This window comes from Phoenix dactylifera, unplaced genomic scaffold (genome assembly GCF_009389715.1).
Source record: "Phoenix dactylifera cultivar Barhee BC4 unplaced genomic scaffold, palm_55x_up_171113_PBpolish2nd_filt_p 001472F, whole genome shotgun sequence".
NCBI lineage: Eukaryota > Viridiplantae > Streptophyta > Magnoliopsida > Arecales > Arecaceae > Phoenix > Phoenix dactylifera.
This window is the reverse complement of record NW_024068786.1, coordinates 70,973-94,791: the sequence shown is the minus strand read 5'-3', so window position 1 is coordinate 94,791 and position 23,819 is coordinate 70,973. Positions and strand designations below refer to the sequence as shown.

General features: G+C 37.6%; 2 protein-coding genes and 1 long non-coding RNA gene across 9 annotated transcripts; all 3 read left to right on the top strand.

Moving 5' to 3' along the window:
• Positions 1–223: 223 nt before the first annotated feature.
• On the top strand, positions 224–6,042 carry LOC120108663. 5 transcript variants are annotated; one of them, XR_005509938.1, is made up of 3 exons: positions 293–1,015; positions 1,109–1,279; positions 5,474–6,042. It is a non-coding gene; the product is annotated as an uncharacterized LOC120108663 (long non-coding RNA). The 5 variants fall into 5 exon arrangements; XR_005509936.1 differs by lacking the exon at positions 293–1,015 and adding an exon at positions 5,183–5,284 and having other exon boundaries at positions 1,241–1,265; XR_005509935.1 differs by lacking the exon at positions 293–1,015 and adding an exon at positions 5,183–5,284 and having other exon boundaries at positions 1,243–1,279.
• Positions 6,043–6,601: 559 nt separating this feature from the next.
• LOC120103962 lies at positions 6,602–13,146 on the top strand. 3 transcript variants are annotated; one of them, XM_039122343.1, is made up of 2 exons: positions 6,602–7,014; positions 12,781–13,146. In XM_039122343.1, exons 1-2 carry the CDS (start codon positions 6,637–6,639, stop codon positions 12,832–12,834), a joined length of 432 nt encoding a protein of 143 aa, XP_038978271.1. In that variant the 5' UTR covers positions 6,602–6,636; the 3' UTR covers positions 12,835–13,146. The 3 variants fall into 3 exon arrangements, 1 of the variants encoding a protein (XP_038978271.1); XR_005509933.1 differs by lacking the exon at positions 6,602–7,014 and adding an exon at positions 7,212–7,235; XR_005509932.1 differs by lacking the exon at positions 6,602–7,014 and adding an exon at positions 7,212–7,263.
• Positions 13,147–15,735: 2,589 nt separating this feature from the next.
• Positions 15,736–19,768, top strand: LOC103708513 (F-box/LRR-repeat protein 2-like). Its single transcript, XM_008793476.3, has 2 exons — positions 15,736–16,187; positions 16,305–19,768. Exon 2 carries the CDS (start codon positions 16,329–16,331, stop codon positions 17,415–17,417), a length of 1,089 nt encoding a protein of 362 aa, XP_008791698.1. The 5' UTR covers positions 15,736–16,187; positions 16,305–16,328; the 3' UTR covers positions 17,418–19,768.
• The last annotated feature ends 4,051 nt before the right edge of the window (positions 19,769–23,819 follow it).

Genomic DNA, 23,819 nt, shown 5'->3' with positions numbered 1-23,819 from the left:
TGCGAGTACATAATACATTATCCAAAATAGAGTGCCATATTAAATAAGAGGAATACTTATTATTCAAAATAAAAATCTGTAAAAATAATATCATTAATATGGGTGTGCACCTGGCGAATGGAGAGCCCAAAACAAATTGAGCCTTCATTTTAGTTGTAAATAGAATATATATAAACCATCAAATACTTCTCTAATTGGGTTTTTTTATGTAATAAATACCTGATAGTGATTAATATAAAGAAAGTATTCATATCTTAACACCATAAAAAAAAAAAAAGCAAAACCAGTCATAGCGATCTATGCAACAGTACACGTATCCAAGTACTCACAACAACATTAAATATACATGAGCACCAACTTTAGGAGATCATTAAGACATTAACTATAAAAATTTTACTAATTTTGCTTGATAACTCAAAGCCTAATACAAGAAAATAGAATATTAAAAAAAAAAAATTGGAACACAAGACACACAACAACTGCTCCAAAAATTTCACTTAATTTTGCTTTATTACCCAAACCCTTATTAGAAGATAAAAGAATATTAAAAAATAGTAAACGAAATACAAGGTAATAATATTAATAATAAATCTTTCGTCCGGTCCGGTTGCGTGCGCGGAGCGAACCCCGTGTCCTCCGCCCCATGATTCTTTCATCAGAACTTGCGTCCACGGTGCTCTCCTCGTCGCCGCCTTCCGTCACGCCCTTTCCCGGCCATCGCCTCTCGCGCTCGTTATCCACCTTCTCTCGTTCTCCCCGCTCTCCTCCATCCATCTTCTTCCCTCTCATTTCCTTCCTATCCGCCGCCGTACGGCGGACCTCGATCCGGCGGAAGGAGCCAGGTTGGAGACGCTGAGCAAGGCTCTGCCCAAGAAATGGTGGAATCTTTAGGTACGGGTGGTATGGGACGAGTTTACGACCATGGCGATGGATGCCTCGGTCGGACCCTCTCCGGCGGGCTCCGGCCGTGTCGGTGCCCGGATTTCGAGGGCATTAGGGTTGCTCTGGATCGCGGGTGAGACTCTTGGCCTTGGGTTCTTGTCCTCTGCTTCCAAACCCTACCCTGCTTTTATAGGCAATTTCTTGGATGATGCATTTAATTCCGAAGGTTCGAGACAGTCCCGCGCTCTTGCATAAGGTTCGAGATGGTCATGCTCCGGTGCATGTATTAAATGGTGAAGCTTCGAGATGGTCGCGCGTTCTTGCACCCCCACCAGATACCCCATGCTCCAGCTGTCAGAAGTGAAGTCATCTTTGAACATCTGGTACTGATAACAGGGTAGATATCTGTTAAATTTGGATAGATATCAATTTGATGTGGTAGAATCTCTTGGATTTCGTTTGGATATGCTTGCTTGATTCTAAGATATACTATGTATATTGTAGAAAAGAGATGGTGATTGTTAAGGTTATCTTTGTGATTTTTTAACAGGGTATGTGCTGGTACTGGTAGCAATTGATGAAATGGCTCAACAAATAGCAAATATTCCTATATAACTTTCATATAGGAGATACAATGAAATGCTTCAATAATAGGAGATAATTAGATGATTTCATTGAAAACTTCATGTAATGGTGTTCTCTAACTATTTTTTTGTCTAAGTGCTTGATCAATTCAAACAAAAGCTTCAACTAGTTCCATATACTTATTTGCTATTGACCTACAGTTTGCTTAAATTCACATATAAATTTAATGCCCAATTACTATTTAGGCCATTTTTCTTTTTTTATTTGGTGGGGAATGGGGTGTTGGTGTTTGGTGCATTGTGCAAGATTAAGTTGGAAAATATCCTGAATTATAGGGGTTAAGGTCGGCATGTATAACAATACTTTAGAATCTGTGCGCGCGCGTGTGTGTGGATTTTTTAGGTTGGTAGGCGCATAGCTAGTCTTTGCTCCATGTCTGTTGATCATTGTGGTGGATTGCCGGTACTGGGATGAACCGAGATGTTAATTTATATTGGTAGAGATTGAAAATCTAAAAATTTCAACTAAATATTCGAGGAGGAGGGGAGTATAGGAGAAAAATGGACTAAGGAGGTGCATTGAAAGATGAGACAAAGTACCTGATCAACTAATTTAGAAATCTTGGTCGATATATTTCTCTCGTACCCGACAATATATCGTGACACGTCAAATAAAATTGAGATAATATGGACCGATACTTTTGATATGTCATATTATCTTTTGTTCAATATTAATACAAAATGGGGTCTTGATCAAGATGAAAACCTTGTGTGGAAGGTATATATAAAATCTAGAATGGTCTATACCAGGTGAGAAGAGAAGTTTATAAGCAATATGTTTCCCATATGTTGCCGGTATCCTCGTCTTTCCTTTTCTTTTCTTCATTCTTCCCTCTATGGACCCTTTTGTTGCATAAAGGGGCATGTGGTTATTTCCATTGTTGAAGCTCAGGCCGTGGCCTTGAGTTAGATGGGCGATGACGTGTACCCTCAAAGGGCAAAAAAAAAATGACAATGCCAGCCAACATCAAAATTCTTGGGCCCTCCCAACAGTGGGACAAGATCTTTTAGGTATAGATGGTATGTGTCAACGTGATAGGACCTCAACCAAACCCTCTCTGGTGGGCCCCAAGCTTGTTGGTGCCTAAATATGAACAGCATTATGATCGCCTGGCTTCTAGATCTAATAGCCAATTCCAAGGCTTTTGATCATTTAAATATGCTTTCAAACCCTTGATTGATTTTATAGGCAGATTCTTGACATTTTATTGAATAGGAAGTTTTTGAAATAACCATACATTCATCCATCTATGGACTGTGGTGGTGTAGCTGTCAAACTGAGTTGTTCTCGAACATTTGAGTGGTGGTATTGGTTATGTATATGCAGTTAAAGTGGATTGCTAGGAAATTAATGTCATGGAATCTTATGGTTGTCATTCTAATTGCTTATTCAATTCTAAAAATATTGTACAAGGTTTGCCTATCTGGTACCATGACCGTATCGCTCGGCTACTGCTATGGATGATATGGGTCCATACCCTACTGTACCAGAATGCATTGAAATAGGGATAGGGAGAGGGAGAGAGAGGGAGAGGAGAGAGAGGAAACCCGTACTTGTGGAGGCAAAGGGGGGTCGGCGAGCGAGGGGAGGGGGGGAGAGAGAGAGAGAGAGAGAGGAAGAGAGGGAGGAGAGGAGAGAGGCTTTGCTGGGACATTTGCTTCAGTGAGGGTGGTGAGGGTGAATCGAGTGAACGGGAGAGACAAGAGCGGGGAGGACGAATCAAGCGAATGGGAGAGAGAGAGAGAGATGAGGGCAGTGAGGGCGAATCGAGCAAACGACAGAGAGAGATGAATGCGAAGGAATCCTAACCTAGCCCATCTCTAATTTATAAGCTGAACCGTGCCAATCCCCGGTTCGGTTTGGTATACCTCGAATTGGCTAGTTCGGCACAGTTTGGCCATCCTTGATATTATGTATATATGAGGAGGTGGTCGATTATTTAGCTTATCTTTGTGATTTGTTAATAAGGTATCTATTGGTAATAGCTGATAGAATATTTATGATTTGTAAATATGTAGCATTTCAAATAGAAGATACAATGAGCATGAATTGATATAATTGTTTCAATCAAGGGTCTAAGTTATGGCACATACCTGCCATATTGATCCATATCGAGGTATTGGCACCAGTACATGCACTTCACTTTTGTGGTGTTGGCACCAATGGGCATATAGTGTGTTAGTATAGTATGGTACCATGCCAATTCATATTGTACTGTACTAGATGGTTATCATTATGAGTATTGCTATATGTATTTCAGCCTTTGGCGTCAATAATAAGATTTGAACCTTCAAAACCAAAACTATGCGAATATTATCTATAATCTCTAAAATGACTTATGCCATGTGGAACATTAAGATGGACTGCATATCATAGACACACACACAAAAAAAAAAAAGAATGACACTATGTACTTTCAGTTCCACCTATCTCTATCATTGTCGCTGTTTCCTATTTTTTGGTTGTAGAATCATACTCGTATCTCTCCCCTCAATGATCATTGCTTTGATAAGGTCATTCATTCTTCATGACGTATTTAATGTTTAGCATATGAAACAGAAATCCCATGATCATAACCCTGACAATTTATTATCAGCATCACATTCCACTTTGCAACTTCATTACTTTCTTCACGTGCATATATTTTCGACTTACCATCATGTAGCATTAGATAATGCTAGCAGAAGTATAAAGAAGACCTATTTGGCATTTTGGTAGCTATGCTATGGTATGCTGAAGTACAATATGTACACCATATTATTAAGTACAATATGTTTTAGAGCACAATCTTCATCCTCCCTAGCTGAGACATAAACAATTGAGGTTTCCAAATATCAATGCCGCAAACTGTCTTCCTTGGCATGTGTTCAGCTTGCGACTTGTTTTCTGTCCTCCTACATTACTTGATGTCATCCTACATATTTTGAGAAGTCACATTCCCTTCCCTGGTGTCTTCAACATAGGCCTTGCTTTCAAAATTGCCCCATGTTAATACTTTTTAGCATCTGACAATTATCTCGAGCTTTGATTCTTTGAGTAGTCATCTTGTGTATGCCTGCTTGCATAGTTCCATGTCTCTGTCATGTCTGAATCTTGTCAATTTTCATGTCAACCTGTAACATTGTGGAGAAACCACCTGTGAGACTAAATATGGGATGCACTGCTAAAGCTTCTTCAGCAGTAATCTACTTTTGGAGTACAAAATATAAATACAGCTATGTTACTCGAAACCTTTAACCATCAAAGAATGCTCGGTGACAACACAGAATATTTGTTTGGATATCTCTATTCTCTAAGTAGCGCTTATGAGTTTTAAGGTAGCTTTGGTGGCCCTGACAAGAATCTATCAGCATGGTGGCTGATCGATTTTGCACAATCGTACACAATCGGACATGTTTTTTATGGTCGATATTTTGCTTGGTAGTTCCTGACAAGAATCTATCAGCATGGTGACTGATTTTGCACAGTATCCACAGTGATTTATCAGTTTTTAGCTGATTGTATCAATTTTAAGCTATAGCTAGTTATTGGTGCATTTTTAAATATTTTCCTTGCATGGACCGAAGTTTGTTTATTCAGTAAATAATAACAGTGATCATGAAGTGTCTGGATCTGAGAAAATAATCTTTTTGCTTTTTTATTTTTATGTTGGCAGTTTGCTTAATAGTTATTATAGAGTGTCAGAGAAAGATTTTGGATGGTGGACTTCTGTTCATCAGTCCAACATGTAGTCAAGCTCCATGAAGAGTAGCTGCAGGTGCATACGAAATTAGATTTTTCATCCATGCAGTATGATTTTAGCATTTTTTTTCAGATGGGAACTTTTGAGTTACATCTTACTTTGGTGGATTTATATTGATTTTCAACTTTCCTTATCATCTCATTTTCTCTTGTATCATATGATTTTTGTACTTTCGTACCAACATGACTTCTCCTTCTGATCCAGTCTCTGAGCACCAGATGAACCCAGTTGTTAGACTACATAAGAGAGGCTGCTGTGATTGCAACAAGACCAGTCACTGTTTGATGTTTTAAGATTGGAATCACTGTTTCTTCTTGGGAGTCCTGGTTCTTCTACTTGTGAGTGGCGAGCTTGGCAACTGTGACCAGAGACCGATGATCAAAGTGATCGGCTTGCTCTTCACCTTTCCCACTTCCATGCATGGCAGTCTCTTGGATCATTCCATCTTCTCATGCCTTGGTGGCTTTGGGGCTTCATGATCGTGGCTTGATGCCCCCTATCGTGGCATTGGGGCATCACTTGGTTCGTGTTAGTTCTTTGGGTTTGAACAACAGGAATAGGATGAATTTGCAATCCTCAGAAATGGAATTGGTTACCTATTTCTCTTTTTTCGTCTTCCTTGTTACTATCATGACACAGGTACATTCCTTATGGATGCTGTCAAGCTTCTTATTATGATTCATTTGTCTTCATATTTCTTCTTCCCTTCTGATGTAATTATCCAGCTAATCTTAACTGTTAATTACTTGCATTAATAGGCTCATATTAAGTTTTGCGACTGAGCTGGCACTGTTAAATAAATTTTTATTTTGATGTCTCCTTAACTAATTATGGATGCATTTTGTAGGATTGGAGATCTTATCCATCTGCAAGAAAACCCCTCATCATGCTCTTGATAAACGGTAGATTTTGATTTATTCCAACTAATATAAATTTTTTATCCAATACCTGTCAGTCTTTTTCATGATTTCTATTTATCTAGTGCTATCTAATAGACATATCCGATATTCCCTTTACTTCCCTCATGTTAACCACAATAATGTGGATTCAGTAGAAAGAGAGTGTCCATGTCCTCTCACTAGCGTTCTTCAGAAAAAACCATCCCATAGAAACAACACATGTATGTAAGCACTCGCAATTGCCTACGACATCAAAATAAGCACCAGCTGTTGGAAAAAGAACGAAGTACTTGATTTAAGCTTGCCTTCATTAGATTAGCCAAAAAGCACTTTGTGCCGCTACACTACAAGAAGTCCAGAAGAAATAGAAAATAAAATAAGAAAACACAAAATAATCGATCTCCGCCGTCCGAGGCCGTGTTAAGGCATTGCTGCGCCCGAGCAACCGTGTTGCCCCAAGATTCCCTGATGATTGAGCTCGGCTTCGGTTCTCTTCTCCAAGAATTTTGCCCTATCCTTCTCAATCCTCGTTACCTGGAACACCCCTCCCTCGGCCCCTCCCGCTTCCCTCAGCTTTTTGATGCCTTCGTTTTCTTACAGCGGGGTTTCCCAGCCACCAGATCGTGGGTTATTGCTGCGGCAGCGACCAGAAATGCCCCGTCTGCGGCGGGATCTTTAGTAAGAGTGGTATGGGACGGCATGACATCGGTGGCGCTGAGGGCATCGGTCGGACCCTCTCCGGTGGGCTCCGGGCGTGGCGGTGCCCGGACATGGACGGCGTTAGGGTTGTTCTGGATTCCGCGGAAATATGTGGCCGGAACTCGACGCGGAGTCGACTTCTTGGGGGTAATGCTCCCCAAACCCTATAAGAATTTCTTGACTGATGAATTTAATTTGGAAGGTTCGAGACCGTTACGGCGTTTGTGCATGTATTAAATGGCGAAAGTTCCGGCTTGTCACTCATTCTTGCATCCCGATAGACACCATGCTGAAGCTGTCGGAAAGTGGTGAATTATGTGGCAGTTTAAATTCGAATAGATATCATTTGAGATCTGGTGGTTCACAGGGTATGTGCTGGTAGCATTCCATTAAATGGTTAGTGATTCACAGATTTTATACAGCTAGTTCGCCATAGAAGTTTCATCAAGATGCTATGAGAATTAATTGCTAGAATTTCTTAAATAAAATGAATGGAATTCCATCTATGAAACCGATCTATGTGAAAGCAAGTTTTTCATCTTTGAATTCCATGCTCCACAAGACAGATCTAGGATTATTCCGTGCATAGTTGAAAGCCCAAAAACTTGACTTGATTCGACTCTACTCGAAAGTCAGCAAGTCAAAGTTGATTCAAAGACTCGGTCAAGTACCCAATGAATCTTGAACATCAAAACACAGTACATAAACATATAATTAAACACACACACATACACATATTTGTTATTGAATACTAGTTTTAAGGGAACATAAATAGAGTTATATAATTTATTGTGGCACAGTATCAATATATTAATTCAATTAATTAATTAAAGAGCGAATTTAAGATATACCAATAACTATTTGACATGTTATCAACTATTATTTGCATGTTGGTGTTAAGTGCTTGGGGAGGCATGGAACTAGCAGAACAACCCCAGACCTTCACATTTCATTTGTATTGTTATATTTTTATGCCAAATATGCTTAAAAAACACCCTCTGAATGACTTGGCTTTGAAGAGAATCTGAAAATTGGGGTATATGAAACGATTGTAGTTAGTGTTCAAGACTTCAATTGACGTCAATGCCTAACTGAGTTTCAAGTAACTCAGCGAGTTAAATCGAGTCAAGATTGATCAGGAATATGAGTTTTACACAAGCTGAGTCTCCTACGAGGGCCCAAAAACTTGTTGAGTCGGGTTAACGTTGGTTAGAGGTTTGAGTTGACTCGGCAAGTTTTTAGACTATGTTCCAGTGTGGTTCTAATGCAGTAGTTGTTAAAAGATGATAGGTCTCTAGTTAATTAACATAATATTTCATTAATAAGCATTCCAATCTAATTATGGCTTTATTAATTCATTTTGAGTTATTTTAATTTTGTAATCCAAGTCTTGATCAATTCAAAACAAAGATTTTCAATAAGTTCCACAAGCTGATTTACTTTCATGAAAATGACTATTTTGTTATTAATGTATATGTACCATCATGACAGGTCGACATTTTATATAACTTTTCCTAAAGTAATTTAAATCTCAAAAAGGTTTTTCGGTAAAATAATCATGTGTCTCATATTGTTGAAGCAAATTGTTATGATGACTAGATAGATCATATCAGGCCTCCCAAATATTACTATTGTATAAAATGATAAGCATTGACCTTATCCTCACTTCCATGATAGAAAAATTATAGAAGGAGAGACACGTGGATGATTTGATTTGAAACTTCATGGTTGCTGTATACCGAGGTCTCCAATACCTGAATGTTAAGTTGAAAGACTAGGAGAAAACAATAACACTATGCATCGGTAGAACATTGAGAAGATATGGGGTTTATGAGAGAGAGAACATATATGATTTTGGCTGACTAACAATTAAGAGATTATATTCCTTACTGCACAAGGCTTCAGTATCGTATAAAAGGGCCTTTCCAAGATATGCTACTATGACAGATGTCATATATATTCAAAACTAGATTCTGATGTTGATCTATAAGTTCATTTCAGATCCAAAAATAAATTCATCATCAATTGCAATTAAAACTATTTTTTTCGATAGGTGGGGTGGGATGGGGGACATGGCCACTCTTTTCTCTATCCCTAATGATCATCTTAGTGGGTTGGCAATATGAAGGCGAGCCAAGATATAGATTTATCTTGGCTGAGAATAAAATCTAAAAATTTAAATTGGATAATCGAGGAGGTAAGTGTAGAGGGAGGTAGACTAAGGAAGTGTTGGTCAAGAGATTAGATTAAGAAGTTTCTAAGCAACTGATTTAGAGAATCTCAGAAGAACATGTTTGTATCATATTGGCCAACATATCATGATATATCCAATGAAAATTCACCAAAATAATAAGAACTAATATTTCAGATATATGTTATTGTTGGAAAGCTCAATACTCATTTTTTCCTTTTTTTTGAGATTAGGAGGGGCTAATCCTACCTTTTCTACCCTATGTTCCGCCCACCTTCGGGGGATTGGACTCCAACCAAAATCGAACCCTTGCCCCCTTGTCCAAGTGGCAAGGGTGATACTATCTGAGCAAATGCTCGATGGTGATGCTTAATACTGATACAAAACTAAGTCTCAATTGATGTGAAATTCTCATGTGAAAGGTTATATATAAAATCTAGCATGGTTTATACCATGTGGGAGCAAAGTTTACAAGTAAATGTGTTTACCTCGTCTTGCCGCTAGCCACCTCTTTCATTTTCTGTCTCTCCACTCTTTTCCCTCATCTCACTTCCTTGTGTCAAGGGGCATGAGATTGTTTCCACTAGTGAAGCTCAGGCCATGACCTTAAGGCAGACAGATGATGCAATCTACATCTCAAAGCACGAACTCAGCAGTGCTGCCCAATGTTAAGCTCAATAGGCCCTCTAATGATGGGATGGGATATGGTCGGTATGGAACAAAATGATGGACAATGATGATCATGCAGAGATCTTGACTGGATTCTCTTTGGTAGGCTCCTAGTATGCCAGTGCCCAAATATGAATGACACTAGGGACATGTAGGTTCTAAATCCTGCAGCCATACCGTGGGGGGGCTTCTTTCTTTCAAACCCTTAACTGATTTTTATAGGCAGTTTCTTGATGTTGTAATGGGGAAGATTCAAGATGAAGGCATATTTCAAGCATCTGCAATTTCTAGTGATGTCATTGTCAACGTGAGTCGTTCTCAAACATTTGAGTGGCAATATTAATTATATGTATTTAAATTGGATAGGTATGATTTACTATGGTGGAATCTTATGGCTTTTTTTTAATTGCTTGTTTAATTCCGAAAATACTATGTATATGTAGAGAGGAGGTGGTTGATTGTTTAGCTCATCTTTATAGACAGGTTAATAGGGTATATTCTAGTAATAGTTGATGAGCTATTTATTATTCATAAAATATTTAGCATTTACTCTAATGAACTCAAAATAAGAAATAGAATGAGCATTAGTTGGTGGAGTTATTCAATCAAGGGTTTAAGTGGGTGCATGTATAAATTGTACATACCATACTAGTAAGCTACCAGTTACGTACATTCTTTGTCTGATAATAGACATGGTATGCACTTTTGTGTGTTGACACCGATAGTTGTATCATGTGTCAATATGGCATCATACCATGCCAACCTATAATGTACCTGACGTAGGCTAGGCCTAGCGCAACTTCAGAGTACCTAATAAAAGACTAAAGCTGGTTATGTAACAAAAGTAAATATAACTGAAAGCTGTTATCAATTTGAAAACTAAAGGCTGAGGGTCTAATGCTAAGAAAGAAATTGAAGAAGGAATAACTAGCAGCTTCTTACCTTGCTATGAAGAGGGCCTCGTTGTTGCCAAGGGCTCGTCCAATTGACACCCTTCGAGATGCTCCAACGACCAAGGACTCCACCAACTAGCCACTTTGCCAATTCATAGAATCCAACCAAGATCGTTGCAGTATTTGCCATGTTAAAAGAGAACACCAAAGTGTACCTGTAAATAGAAGCTTTAATAATTTTTCAACATTCAAAGCTAAGTACAAGAGGGGTATATTTATAGGCTCTGGAGTTCTTACAATGCTAGGATATCTAGGTACCCCCATATTCCAAAAGAATAAGAAAAACAACTCCTAAGCTAACCAAACTAGGATGTCTCATCGCTCAGTGATCTATCTGCAGTTAGTTGGCCTTTGATGCCAGTTTATGTCACTTCAGATGATCTGATGGTGTGAAGGAGTACCATCAGTTGACTGGGATTCAGATATCTGAATCCTTTGGACAGTAGGCAGCTACCATCGAATGCCTTCTAATGGTGGACACTTCATTGTTGATAGCGGTACCAAGATGCAATATTCACCATCAGAAGGTTCTTCGGCCTTGATAATTTGTTCTTGGGCCAAGTTTGATCTCAGCCTGCATCAATACCATACCAATAAGATGGTAGTATGGTTGCTAGTACTAGTACTTAAATCCTTGGCTTCAATAATAGGACTAAAGCCTTTGGAACCAGAAAATGATTTATGACATGTAGGAGAAATGTGCTCGATTGTAATCATGGGAAGAATAAATGAGCGACAAAATGTTACCAATTCTACCTATTTCCTAACCTTTTTTTGGTAGGATAATACATGCATATCTTTCACTAATGATGGTTTCTTTGATAAGGTCAACTATTTTTCATACTGTATTTGATTTTCGGAATATTTAGTATAAAAAACAAAAATTTCTATGCTAACAACTCTGATAATTGACTATTGTCATCACATGAGTGCAATGCAACTACATGCATGTTGAAACTTCATTCCCTTCTTCACATGCTTATATTTTCAAGTTCCAATCATGTGCATTGCATTGAACAAAACTAATAAAACTATAAGTTAGACCTATTTGTCATTTTGGAAGCTACGCTACGCTACGCCGAAGCTTGATATCCTCCTACAATATGCTATATTACATTAAGAATCATATATTACCTAGATGACTAAGTATATGTTTGAAAGGATGTTTTCTGTAGCTCAGATCATAAATAATTGAGCTTCGCAAATATCAACAGCACAAACTCTTCCTTCCTTAGCATGTTTCCATCTTGTAATTTGTTTTCTTTCCTCCTACATTACTTGATGTCATTCAAGAAATTTTGAGAACTCATGTTCCCTAGCATCTTTAACCATAGGCCTTGCTTTTAAAATTGTTACATGTTCACATATTTTAGCTAACATCTAACAATTATCTTGAGCCCTGAGCCTTCAACTAGGAACCTTTCTTATGTCTCTATGGTGTCAAAATCTCATCAGTTTTCTCATCGACCTAGAATATTGTGGATAAAGCATCTAGATGATTAAATCTAGGATATTTTGGTTACTTGTTCAAATATTGCATACTAGTTGCTATGAGTATCAAGACATTTTCTTACTACCATTGATATTAGTGTTAGTGCCTTAGTGAAAGATAGGCTGTCATCCATACAAGAAGATGATGTACAACATTGCTTTCCAAGCTAGTGGAGAGCTAGTCAGATTTACCTTAATGAAAAATTCTTGTTTCAGGACCAAACACAAACTTCTTGTGATTTATAATTTTAGAAGGTGGTGAAATATACGTTGAGCCGTGAATTAGAGATAAAACATAAAGGTTGCATTGCTAATCTTTATCAGCAACAATCTACTTTTGGATATAAAATATAATTGCTTCTACCTTACTAGAAGCTTTCTATCATCTTGGAATGCGGGTGGCAACATAGACTATTTGTTTGGCTACCTCCAAGTAGTAATTTGAGCTTTGAAGTAGCTTAGGTGGTCCTGAGGTTTTATTATCTGACAGTTAAAGAACAATTTGTCTGAATTTTTTTTGTAGTTGTAAAATTTGAGCTTGTCAGTGTAGTTTGGTGCACTTGGGCGGTATTCATGTATTATTTTAATATTTGGTCAATTCCTTTTCAGGATTCATTGCAAAGTAGATGCTTCTTGCTCCGTCAACTGGTAAACTCAGAATGAACACATTGCATTCCCCAAGATTAAGGCTTAGTGCCTTTTGCCATGGTTGCTATCTCCCGAAGCAACAGAAGTTTGTGACTTTACCCTGAAGTCTATAAAAGTTAATCTGCAGTCTGATATGCTTTTTGCTACAAAAAATCAAACAGCACAGCTACTGATTTAGGACTGTATGCACTGGTTTATCAGTTTTGGCTGATTGTATTAGTTTTAAACACTAATCAGTCACTCTTGCATTCAAAAGTTTGTTTTCCTTGCATAGATGCAACATGCTTATTCAGTAAATAATAATAAAGATCATGAAGTAATTGGGAATGGGGAAATAAGACTTATTGCTTAACATCAGAGAAATATTTCTGATATATGGCTTCTGTTCACCAGTCTAGCATGTTGTCAAGGTCCATGAAGTATAGTTGCAACTTGCAAGTGCATACGCAACTAGATTTTCATCCAAGCTTTCTGATTTTGACACTATTTATCAGATGTGCAGTTTTATAGTTTCATCTTAGCTGCATTTATACTTATTTTTAACTTCACTTGGCATCTCATTTCTCTTATATCATATGATTTTTTGTATTTTTCTCGTCCATTTTTTTTTAATTTTCTGATGTCTTTTTATCAGTGTGGCATTAGGATTAAAAACAAAGACATCTTTATTCTTCAAAAAGAATCAATGCTGAGTTTTCATGTGGTGTGCCGTTGTCAGAAGTCATAAGGCACCTTTTGTGGTATCTTGTGACCTATAAAATTGTAGAACATCTGGTAACTAGTTACAAAATACTTATCTTTGTTAAATTTTTTTTTGCCAAGTTATTCAGTCCTATCATTGTGCTATAATTTCTGGTGTACAACTTCTTGAAGTCGGAAGAGTAACAGCTTTCTTTACCAAAGTGATGCCTTTGGTACTGTATATAGTCATAGCCAAACTCATTATTGGTGCAACTGCTTGTTTCATTATGTTCTTTCGCCTGCATTATTTTTGTCTTCATGGATTTCTTTATCCTAGATTCATATTAAAATTCCTAGTCATGGTGACTCTGACGACGGGATTTCAGTTATGAGAATGTACCACAGATTGATTTAGTAAATCAGAAACTTGTTATTGTCAATACAATTCGATATGTTTTTAGAGAATGGCATTCGAAAAGAACCAGAAGGAAAAAGAAACTTGTGAAAAAGTTCCTATGAAGTTCATAAGTGAAAAACATCTGCCGGCGTTGCATTATGGGACTCTGCTTCTGTTGGTCCTCATCAGCTTTTCTCGTGAATGTATCTATACAAGGAATGTATCATATACTCATCCTACAAAAAAAAAATCTTCTGCAGTTGATATATGTAAGTGAAAATTTTCGCAACACTGACAGAACTAACACATGTAATGAACAAAATGTCAGAATGTCGTCATCAATTTAGAAGCACCATGGAGATAATCCAAGCAGCAAAATCTAAACATTCAATCATCATAAAATCATAAAACTTTATCATGTAGGAACTAAATGCTAATGTTACTGGTTGCACATAACCTCTTGCTAATTATGGTTTACACCATGCTTCGTAACGTCAGTTGATTCGATAGCATGTATGCAATCTTGAGGATGACGGATCCAGTATAACGTTGTGCCTGAAAAGGGAGAACTTTATCTGATTCTATGCATTCATTGGAGTTTGAAAATGGAGAAATTTATCTGACACTTAGCAATAAAAATCGACACATTATTCTCGTGCAGGTTTAATGTATCTTTTTGTTTCTAAATTTACCTTGAAATTAAAAATTTGAAGTGCTAGGAAACTCAAGAACATCTCTTACCATAATAATGAATATTTGTCTCTTGTCAAGTTCATTGCTTGCTGGTTAACATGTGGGATGAAAATTGCTGAGTTGATGTGTCAAACACTGTCTGGACTTTTTAGTTGCAACCTACTAAATTACACTGGTTTATCAAGTTGGCTCTTCCAAGCACGTCAGAGAAGGAAGCCCACCGACTAATGGGAGATGTTATGGAGGAAGTACTTTTGGTGATCTTTCCATGCTGCATGTTGAATCCCTGAAACAGTGGTGAAGGTAAACTTTGTAGATCGATCTGTTAATAATGGAGACTTGACTTTTCTGAAAACCTATTTAGTAAAGACAATCTTCAAAGTAGCATGTTGTTTCTAGTGCAAATCAAATATGTAGTTGATCTTGGAAAATCTAGAGCCTGCTGGTCTGTGCATCATCGCATAAAAAAATTGAGGGAACTGTTGGTTAAGAGGCTTGAAACCCATTTTAGTGAAATGATAAAGAGGGCTGCTCAATGGATTTCAATATAGGACAATACATTCTTATATAGTTGAACTGCTTGGTATCATAATCAGTTGTGATGTTCTCAATGCCACAGGTTCCCCAAACTCTGATGGATTTAATAAAATCGCAGCTGCATTTCATTTTGCTGTTATGTCTTTTCTTTTAATGAAACTAGCTAATCTGAGCCTAGCTGAGGTCTCATTTTGGAGAAATTCCATCCCGTTGTGCATCTGCTATTTGCTTTACATGAGCTAAGGGATGGATGCTGTGAGCCAAGTTTATGTAATAATGATCCTTCACTCCTTTTTAGTGCAAACTAGGGTGATGGAAGAAGAATCTGAGTTAGCTATCAAAAGTTCTGATCTATAATTCCTCTTTTCAACAGGGCAACCAAGGTTACGGAAGTGGTTTTTCCTGGGTAGAAAGTTATGCTACTAACTTCTGTGAATTAATATGAGGTAACCTTACTTGTGTTCATTTCGTTCTTCTACAAACAAGCCTATGATGTAGCACCTAGACTTTTTTTAAAAAAAAAAAACAAAGAAAAAACAATGCGCATTGAATTGATTAAACGATCTAGGGGTTGTGATGTAATAACAAATTAATAATGCTATATATTTTTCACAAATCAAAGCATTGGCTCCCACCCTAGGAATTCTTTCTCATGCAAAGGTTCCAAAATGCGAATTAGAATAATTTCAACAAGTGTTTTATTGGCGTAGAAATATCTCATGTCGAGTTGAAGTGTTGGACAACTTCATTTTCCTACTCTGGAACAAGAAAGGAAAATAGATAAAAGGTGGGGTAAATGGCTCGGTACTTTGTACGAACAGATGGGCCTCGCAATTTGGGTGGCCCAGGTCCCCTTGAGCCCGGTTCCAGTTGGGGAGGCCGGTGGATGCTTTATGAACCGACCCAGGTGCAACCCATCTAGAAATTGTCCCGAAACCGAGCTAGGGCTTTCGCTCATTACCATCTCGGGGTCTGAAAGATCCCGAAGCCAACGGCTTGGCTCTCGCTCTCCCTATGAATTCTTCAACCCTAGATCAGATTGAGGTGCCGATTCCAACACGTAAAAATTCTTCCTCTTTTTCTTCTTCTTCTTCTTCTTCTTGATTTGCGCAAGTTTGGAAAGATCTCATCTAGGGATCTAAAGTTTCGATCTTTCGCCACTGTTCCATTATCCTAGGGTTTCGAGAATTAGGTTTTATTGATGGAGAGATTCGGGGACGACTTGCTAGGGTTCGTGCTGAAGAGGGTCACCGATAGAAGAGACCGCCAATCTTGCTCGGAGGTCTCGAGGCAGTGGGCGAGAGTGGAGGGCCTCACCCGCGCTTCTCTTCGAGTCCTCGAACCTGCATTCATGCCTTCTTTCCTCCCAAGGTTCCCGAATCTAGTAACCCTCGAGACCGGCAAGAGAATTCCTGATTTCAGCCTTGAGACCGTGGCGACAACGTGCCCCAATCTCCGAACGCTCAACCTGAATGTCCATCTAAACCTCATGGCGTCTCGAGAATTCGAGGAATCGGAATTGGATGATGTCAGTGATAATGGGTTGCGTGCCGTTGCTGCCGGGTGCCGGCAGCTGATGAATGTCACCCTAAGAAGGAGAAAAGGAATCGCAGATGTCGGTGTGATTGCCCTAGCAAGGAATGCCAGGAATTTATCAGTTCTTGATCTGTCATGGTGTGATAGCATCACCAATATGGCGCTCAGCGCGATTAGCATGCTGAGCTCGTTGACAGTTTTGTGCCTCCAAGGATGCACCTTGGTGACAGATTTGGGCTTGTGTTATTTGGCCATGGGATCGTCGTCGAGAACTCTAAGGAAACTGGATCTCTCTGAATGCCATCAGATTACAGATACTGGTGTCTGTATGTTGTCGGAGATGTCTGGTTTGCAGGAATTGAATCTGGCAGAGTGTGGCTCAGCAATTACTGACATAGGTGGTGTTGCCCTTGCTGCGGTTCATAGTCTCGCGAGATTGGATTTGTCATACATCATCAATCTATCAGATGTGACACTCTTTGCTGTGGCTCGGAACTGCAGGAATCTGGTGAAGATGAATGTGGCAGGTTGCGAACTGATCACTGGTGAGGGGATCCGATCATTCTCAGGCCACGGATCGTTGGAGATCCTTGTGTTAGTTTCTTGTTGTAATGTCTCTGCTGATGATGTTGAGCATACAGTGTTGGCCTGTCGGTCTTTGAGGTATGTGGGGTTGGATGGGGCACTAAGGGGCTGGATGTCGTCTTCAGTGCAGGAGAAGCTTAGTCAGATGTGCAGGATAGATTGGTTCTGAGAGGCCGATCCAATGACTTGTGTTGGTTGTTGGATGTCTGCACCTTGAAGTCTCATATTTTTTTCTTCTATTTATCTTTTGAATTTTCATGATCTTTTCTGTTTATTGGGTCCACATTTCTATACAGTTGCAAGTTAATTGGATGATTTTTAGCAAAATACAAATTTTATCTTCTGTAGATTGATTAATGATGCAGTTACTGGATTTATGTCATGAAGGTTATAGTTATGAAGAGGACTTACAAGTTCGATGTTCTTGCATGGCTGGTGGTACTGAAAGTCTAAGCAGTGGTGTTTCAACATTGCAAGACTGTGGCATCACTCTTTCATGAACATCTTTATAAGAAGTCTTCTCTGTTTTCTATCACCATGATATATTATTAATTCAGTCTTTTAGTATGGAACTTGTTAGAAGTAGGTAATACTACGCCTTTATTTATTGATGCTACACTTATGTTCATGAATGTGTGAAGTGTGAGTCCATTTGCCATTTGTGCCAAGGCCTGCACAAAAATTGGGGGTTGGCTGTTGTGCACATGGCACGTATATGATAAGCATTTATTGGCGTGTGCATATTTTAAATGCAGTTGATATTGTAGTAGTAGATTTATTGTTCACTTTGCTTTTTATATTTTGTTCTTATGATAAACTGGAATGCCTCATCGTATCAGATTTGAATTTGCTTCATGGATGTTACTTGGGTCTCAGTTTTATTAGAATTGTTTCTATAAATTTTTTTAGTTCTGCTCTCTGGTTCATAAATATTTAGCTTAGGCATACTATATTGTCAAGATGCAATCACTCAGTGTGTTAGTTGGATGGGCGATAGTATTGTTCATGAAGCTGAATCGTATTGTTGGCTGTAGCTGTGACATGGCATTGTTCATGGATATTGTTAAGAGCAAAATCATGTAATGGTCATGCATCAATCATCAATTTCAGCACTTAGAACTGCCCTATATATCTCATTAAGCAGAAGTGGAGGCTTGAAATGTTCATCTTTATTTTTTGTTTTTCTTCAAAAAGAAGAAGAAGATCTTTTGACTCCTATCAAGTAATCTTGTGGGTTCTTGGTTTTTCTCAATCATGTCTTGTTGGCTCTTCTGTTCTTTCTTTGGACTAGTTGAACGGTGTCTACTTGAGCTTATAGTGTTGTCTTACAGTGTTACCTTTTCAGCTTGGTGTAGAACTAGGATAATAGGCCATTTATATATAATTACTTGACATCATGGCATTGGATTCTTAGTGCTAGTCCATTCATGACAAATATATAAACCTATTGCAGGTTGAAGGAATGGGTGGGACATTGGGTATTGGGAAAAATGAAATTTGTTTTGCTCCTTCTCCTTTTCATTGTGCGATCATTATTTTGTAGTATAAATGTTCAGTATAACTTGGATATAACATCCTTTACTTTATGACATGCATCCAACTTTTAAGAACTATACCTGTATGAAGATTTGAAGAGATTTGTTGAAGAGCTAAACATGTGCATATTTGTGAATTCAACCATTCAGCTTTATTTCTTTTTTAGAACATTAAAATCATGTCGAAAAGGATTGACATCCTCTTTTAGACTATACTTGACTAGCACTTAGTGCAATTTTTAGGTCTTGAATTTAACTTTGCATGTATAGCTTTGTATATCCTGAAAGTTCGGGACTTTCACTTGCTCCAAAAGTGGATTGTTATATTCCATATATTTGTTATGCCTTACTTGAAAATGTTTGTAGCTCTTTTTCTTGAGAGGATATGAGCAATTCACATGAATATGCAGTTATGGTAAATATCATAATTTGCACTGCACAATATTTTCTGCATGAACTCTATTTTTTTTCTATTTTAACAATTGTCGTACAACTAAAAAAATTGTCATCCATCCGTGCGAATTGGGTATAGCCTATTTTGCTGCAATTCAAAATGCAGATTGGACACGATTTAGTGGATTATGCATCTTATTGATTTTATTATATGTTAGTAGAAATATTATTTTTGAGTTTTTATTAAATGATATGTAAATTTTCCATGTTGTTCACACTTTCTGGTATTTTTATCATATGTCCTTTTCCTCATACTTATTTTATCTTTTTATTCTTAATATCTGTGAAATTCTGAACACACTTGCAAGGACTTAACCATGCATTGTGAATGCTCGGTGGGTAAGAATCCACCCCTGGTTGCTTGACTTACAAAATTTCGTGCCTTCGTATTTACTCTTCTTTGTTAATAAGTTGCATTGCAGAGAAAAATCCTGTGTTGAGCTAAAAAAAAAAGTGAAAGGAAGGTGGTGGGGTGAAAAGCACTCCGAATCGCTTTTCTTGTTAAGTGAGAAAAAACATGGCTGGAAAAAAGTGGCTGGAGAAAAAAAGGGCTATCATAGCTAGTCGTGTGTTGAAATGGAACAGAGATAGTTTGTCAATCAACCACCTCTCCTCTCCTGACCAGAAAGCGGATCTGATCTCAAAAGCCAGAAAGCCACTGTCTCTATCCTCGTAACCAGCAGCCTCTCTCTTCTCTGTCCTCAATCACCACCTTCCCTAAAGCTGCCTTTTCTCTAACCCTTTCATTCTCTTAAAAGTGGAAACCACAATCATTCTCTTTATTCTACAATCTTGGAACAGGAACTATGCTGTCTTGAAGGTGATGAAGCTCTTGTTCTTCTAGTGATTCAAGCAAAATTTGGTGACCTCCTAGCTACAGGTCATAGGCAATTCATTCATCTAGACCTTTGTTTTACTCCTTTTGTATTTTGTTCTGAGGATGATGAAACTCGTGTGCGAGTAATTCAAAAGGCAAAATTCTATTCCTCCTAAGTACAGCTTGTTGGCAATTCATTTGTTTAGAGAAGATAGGGTGTTCATTCCAAACGAAGAGTCAAAAGGTCAGGTTGTAGAGCGTGTGCTCGTCACTAGGTTGTAATAAGTTTGCCCATGCTATACAAGCCATCAAGCCAATGGTGGCAGGTTGTTAGCTTCCCAATTTGTGCGTGAGATCTTGACATCAGATTGTGTTTGGTTCATCGAAAAAGAAAGAAGAAAAGTATGGTTAACCAAAAAATAAAAAAAAATTCTTATTTGATTGGAGTTTTTAAAAGAGAGATGAAAACGTAACATTTTTATGAAAATAATATTTTTATATTTTATGAAAAAAATATATAAAAGACATGGAGAGCTATTTTTTGCTGGTTATAAAGTGAGGGTTTTTTTTTCAAAAATATTTTTAAGCTAGCAAAATTTATGGATAAGATTTTTTTTTTCTTATTAAGGATATAATAGGTATTTTATATAACTTTCTTAGAAAAGTAGATGCTCAACCAAATATAAGGCATTTTAAAATGTATTATTTTTTCATGATAAATCAAATATGTCAAAATTATTTTTTAAAATAAAAATATTTCAATGAAAATTTTTTTTCTTTGCATATTAAATAAGTCCAAAATGCTAGTCATGTGTTTCTAAGTTGTGTACTAACCTTTAGTGAGATATTAGTTTACTTGACGGTTGTCAAGAATTGAGATTGAAGTACCTTTCTAGAAGAAATTTTGCTTGACAAAAGAAAGTCGTTGATGCATTTGCTCTTTTCAAGTACATGGCTATTCTATATAATGGGATAAAATTATCAGATTTTGATTGGAATAAAGTTGCTAAATTTTCTTGTGTTTCATTCTTTTGCGGAACGAATGGGTGTCATCAATTAAATTGTACATCCTTCAGTGTTGCCTATTTTCTTAAAACCAATGCCCGTGTCCTAGTTAGTTGGCAGAGGAAGATTCGAACTACCTAGTAGGCTTCCACGGAAAGGTTAGATTCGATCCATTCTTTATCTGGCAGTAGGAGATGAGCGGTCATCAATTAAATTGTACATCCTTCAGTGTTGCCTATTTTCTTAAAACCAATGTGAACTACAATTCAACCAGTATGATTCTAAATTCGATCGTCATAGCAAAGGAGCAAGCATCTTTGCATCTTTCGTGCCTGTAAGTAAAGACGAGAAATCACATGCATTGAAGTCGTGCATCTCTTAAGCGATGGACATTCTCGGTTCCTCAAAAGAAGTATTTCAGTTGGGACCCTGTTTTTTAATCATTTCACGTACAATTTGCGAAATCTAGTGGATCCCTGAGGGATTAGGCTACTGCAGTCGAACGAGAAGGTGCTCCCACGCCACAGGCAGTTTCTAAGGAAGACACTCTTGGGCAAAATTGTTGTTTTCTATTGTCTGCGACTGCATGTACTTGTCCACCATCAACTTTGGATTCGGATCCTCTCCGGTCTAGGGTCATGGGAGAGAGCTTGTCTTCCGATCTTAGCCATTTATGATTTGCATGATGATGGTGATTGGATACAGTCTACAACATCTGATGGGGCTCATTCAATTACGTCCATCATGCTAGTCATGGACTGTTGTGATTGGAAGGCATACTCTCTGCAGCTCAAGACTGGTTGGAGAAGATCCCAATCCAATAACTTTAGTAGCTGGCCTATACTTTTTGTACCTAACCATCAATCATTTTACAAACCAGCTGAAATCTAATCAACTATGAACAATGAGAGATTTATCTATATTATAATTATTCAAGTTAAGATTTTTAACACGACATCATATAAGAGCCAAATATAGAATCTTTGGTCGCTAAGCTGAGAGATGCGACTACTAACTAGATGAACTCAGCATTATCCTTGTTTTCTGCATTTTTTCTATTAATTACCGATATTTGCCACTCATGTAGTTTATTTTTATTTTTTACCCTTGTTGAACATCATAACCCTTTGTCATCATCAGAAGTTCCAAAAAACTTACAGACAATTTTAGATAAGAAAAAGGTTTGGTCTGTTCCGTCGTTGATTGTTTTTTTATCATTGAGTATTTTGATGATTAAAAAAAAAAACAGAGCAGCACCAAAGGGCCCTGAACAAGTTTAATTTACCGAACGAATTCATCTTCCTTATTGGTGTTTTTACCCTCGAGTAAAAAGGATGCTGGCTCGGAAACTTCCTCCCATCTCGTTGTCATCTCTGCAATTTCGTGACGTGGAGACGATGCAGGGGGACCACACCCTACACTTCACCCATTCACCCCTAGGCTCCCATGGGGCCCCCGAGGAACCTTACCTAACCTTGGTCACTTGGAATTCCCCGGGTCCACATAATTCGAGTGCACGCGTCCCCCTCGACCTCCAGATGCGTGGTCATTCGTCTGGGCCCACGCGTTTCTTTCAGACTCCCATCTCCGGATAACTCTGAATCCTATAATTCACGCCTTCACCGTGTCTCGATATGCAAGTATACTTTTTGTCCACCGTACGGCTACACCGCATATACTATAAAGAGACTCGAGCCGTACAACAAATGGGCGTTTCTTATTCTTATTGGTTCAATGTTGGTTGCGAAGTCAGTTCTATTGCTATTATATTATTAGAAATTTTTTTACATGAATATTTTTTTTAAAAATTAAAATTAGTGTGAATATTTTCTTAAAATTTATATTTATTTTTTATCTTCATAAAATATTATTTTTACACAAATATCCCTAATATTTTTGCACAAATAAAATAAAATTTTAAAATTATTTTTTTGTCCTCCATCACGATCGCTTTATAAATGTTTCTGTTTGCACATCTACCCATTAACGGTATTTTAGTTATTTTAATTTAAAACTGTTAATTTTTTTATGGCGTTGGATAGCGTGGATACATATGAAAAAATAATAAAAAAAATAGCAAAACAAATGTTTTATATGGGTATACATGCAAATACTAATTTTAGAAGAATATTCATGTAAAGTTAGATATTTATGAAAGTATTTATGCAAAAAAATTATTATTATTAACTAACGTATTGATTAGGTGTGTGGCCTTTGAATTTATATTAGTTAATTGGCCCACGCCCATCATTGCTTCCATAAAAACTTTATCCGCGACTCTTTGGGCCTATTGGATATTTGGATTTGGCTACCGTCCCCGTTGCCATCCCTTTTTTGTCATTTTCTACAGCATCAAGAGATATTTGGATTCTTCAGCCAAATGATGTTACATTAAAAAAAATTTATACACTGAGGCATATGTAAAAGAGTAAAATTTCACATCATCTAGTTTAGTTCTCTGCCTTTTTTCACCAATCAAGAATTAAGCCATTGTTTTCCTTTCCCTTTTTTCTGGATTTATGTACAGCCTGAAGAAACCTCCTTCGTGATTTACTCGATTGAGAAGTGTGTATGAGAATTGCTTCCAATCTACCGTGCACAAAATGGAGAGAAATCTTCCTCTCGAGAAAAAGAGAGAGAGAGAGAGAGAGAGAAATCAGATTGCGAGTATAAGAGCTAGAACTTGGCCCATAACTTGGATTAAAGCGTAATACCAAAGAAAAGTAAATTTATTGGACTTAAACGATCACAACTACTTCTA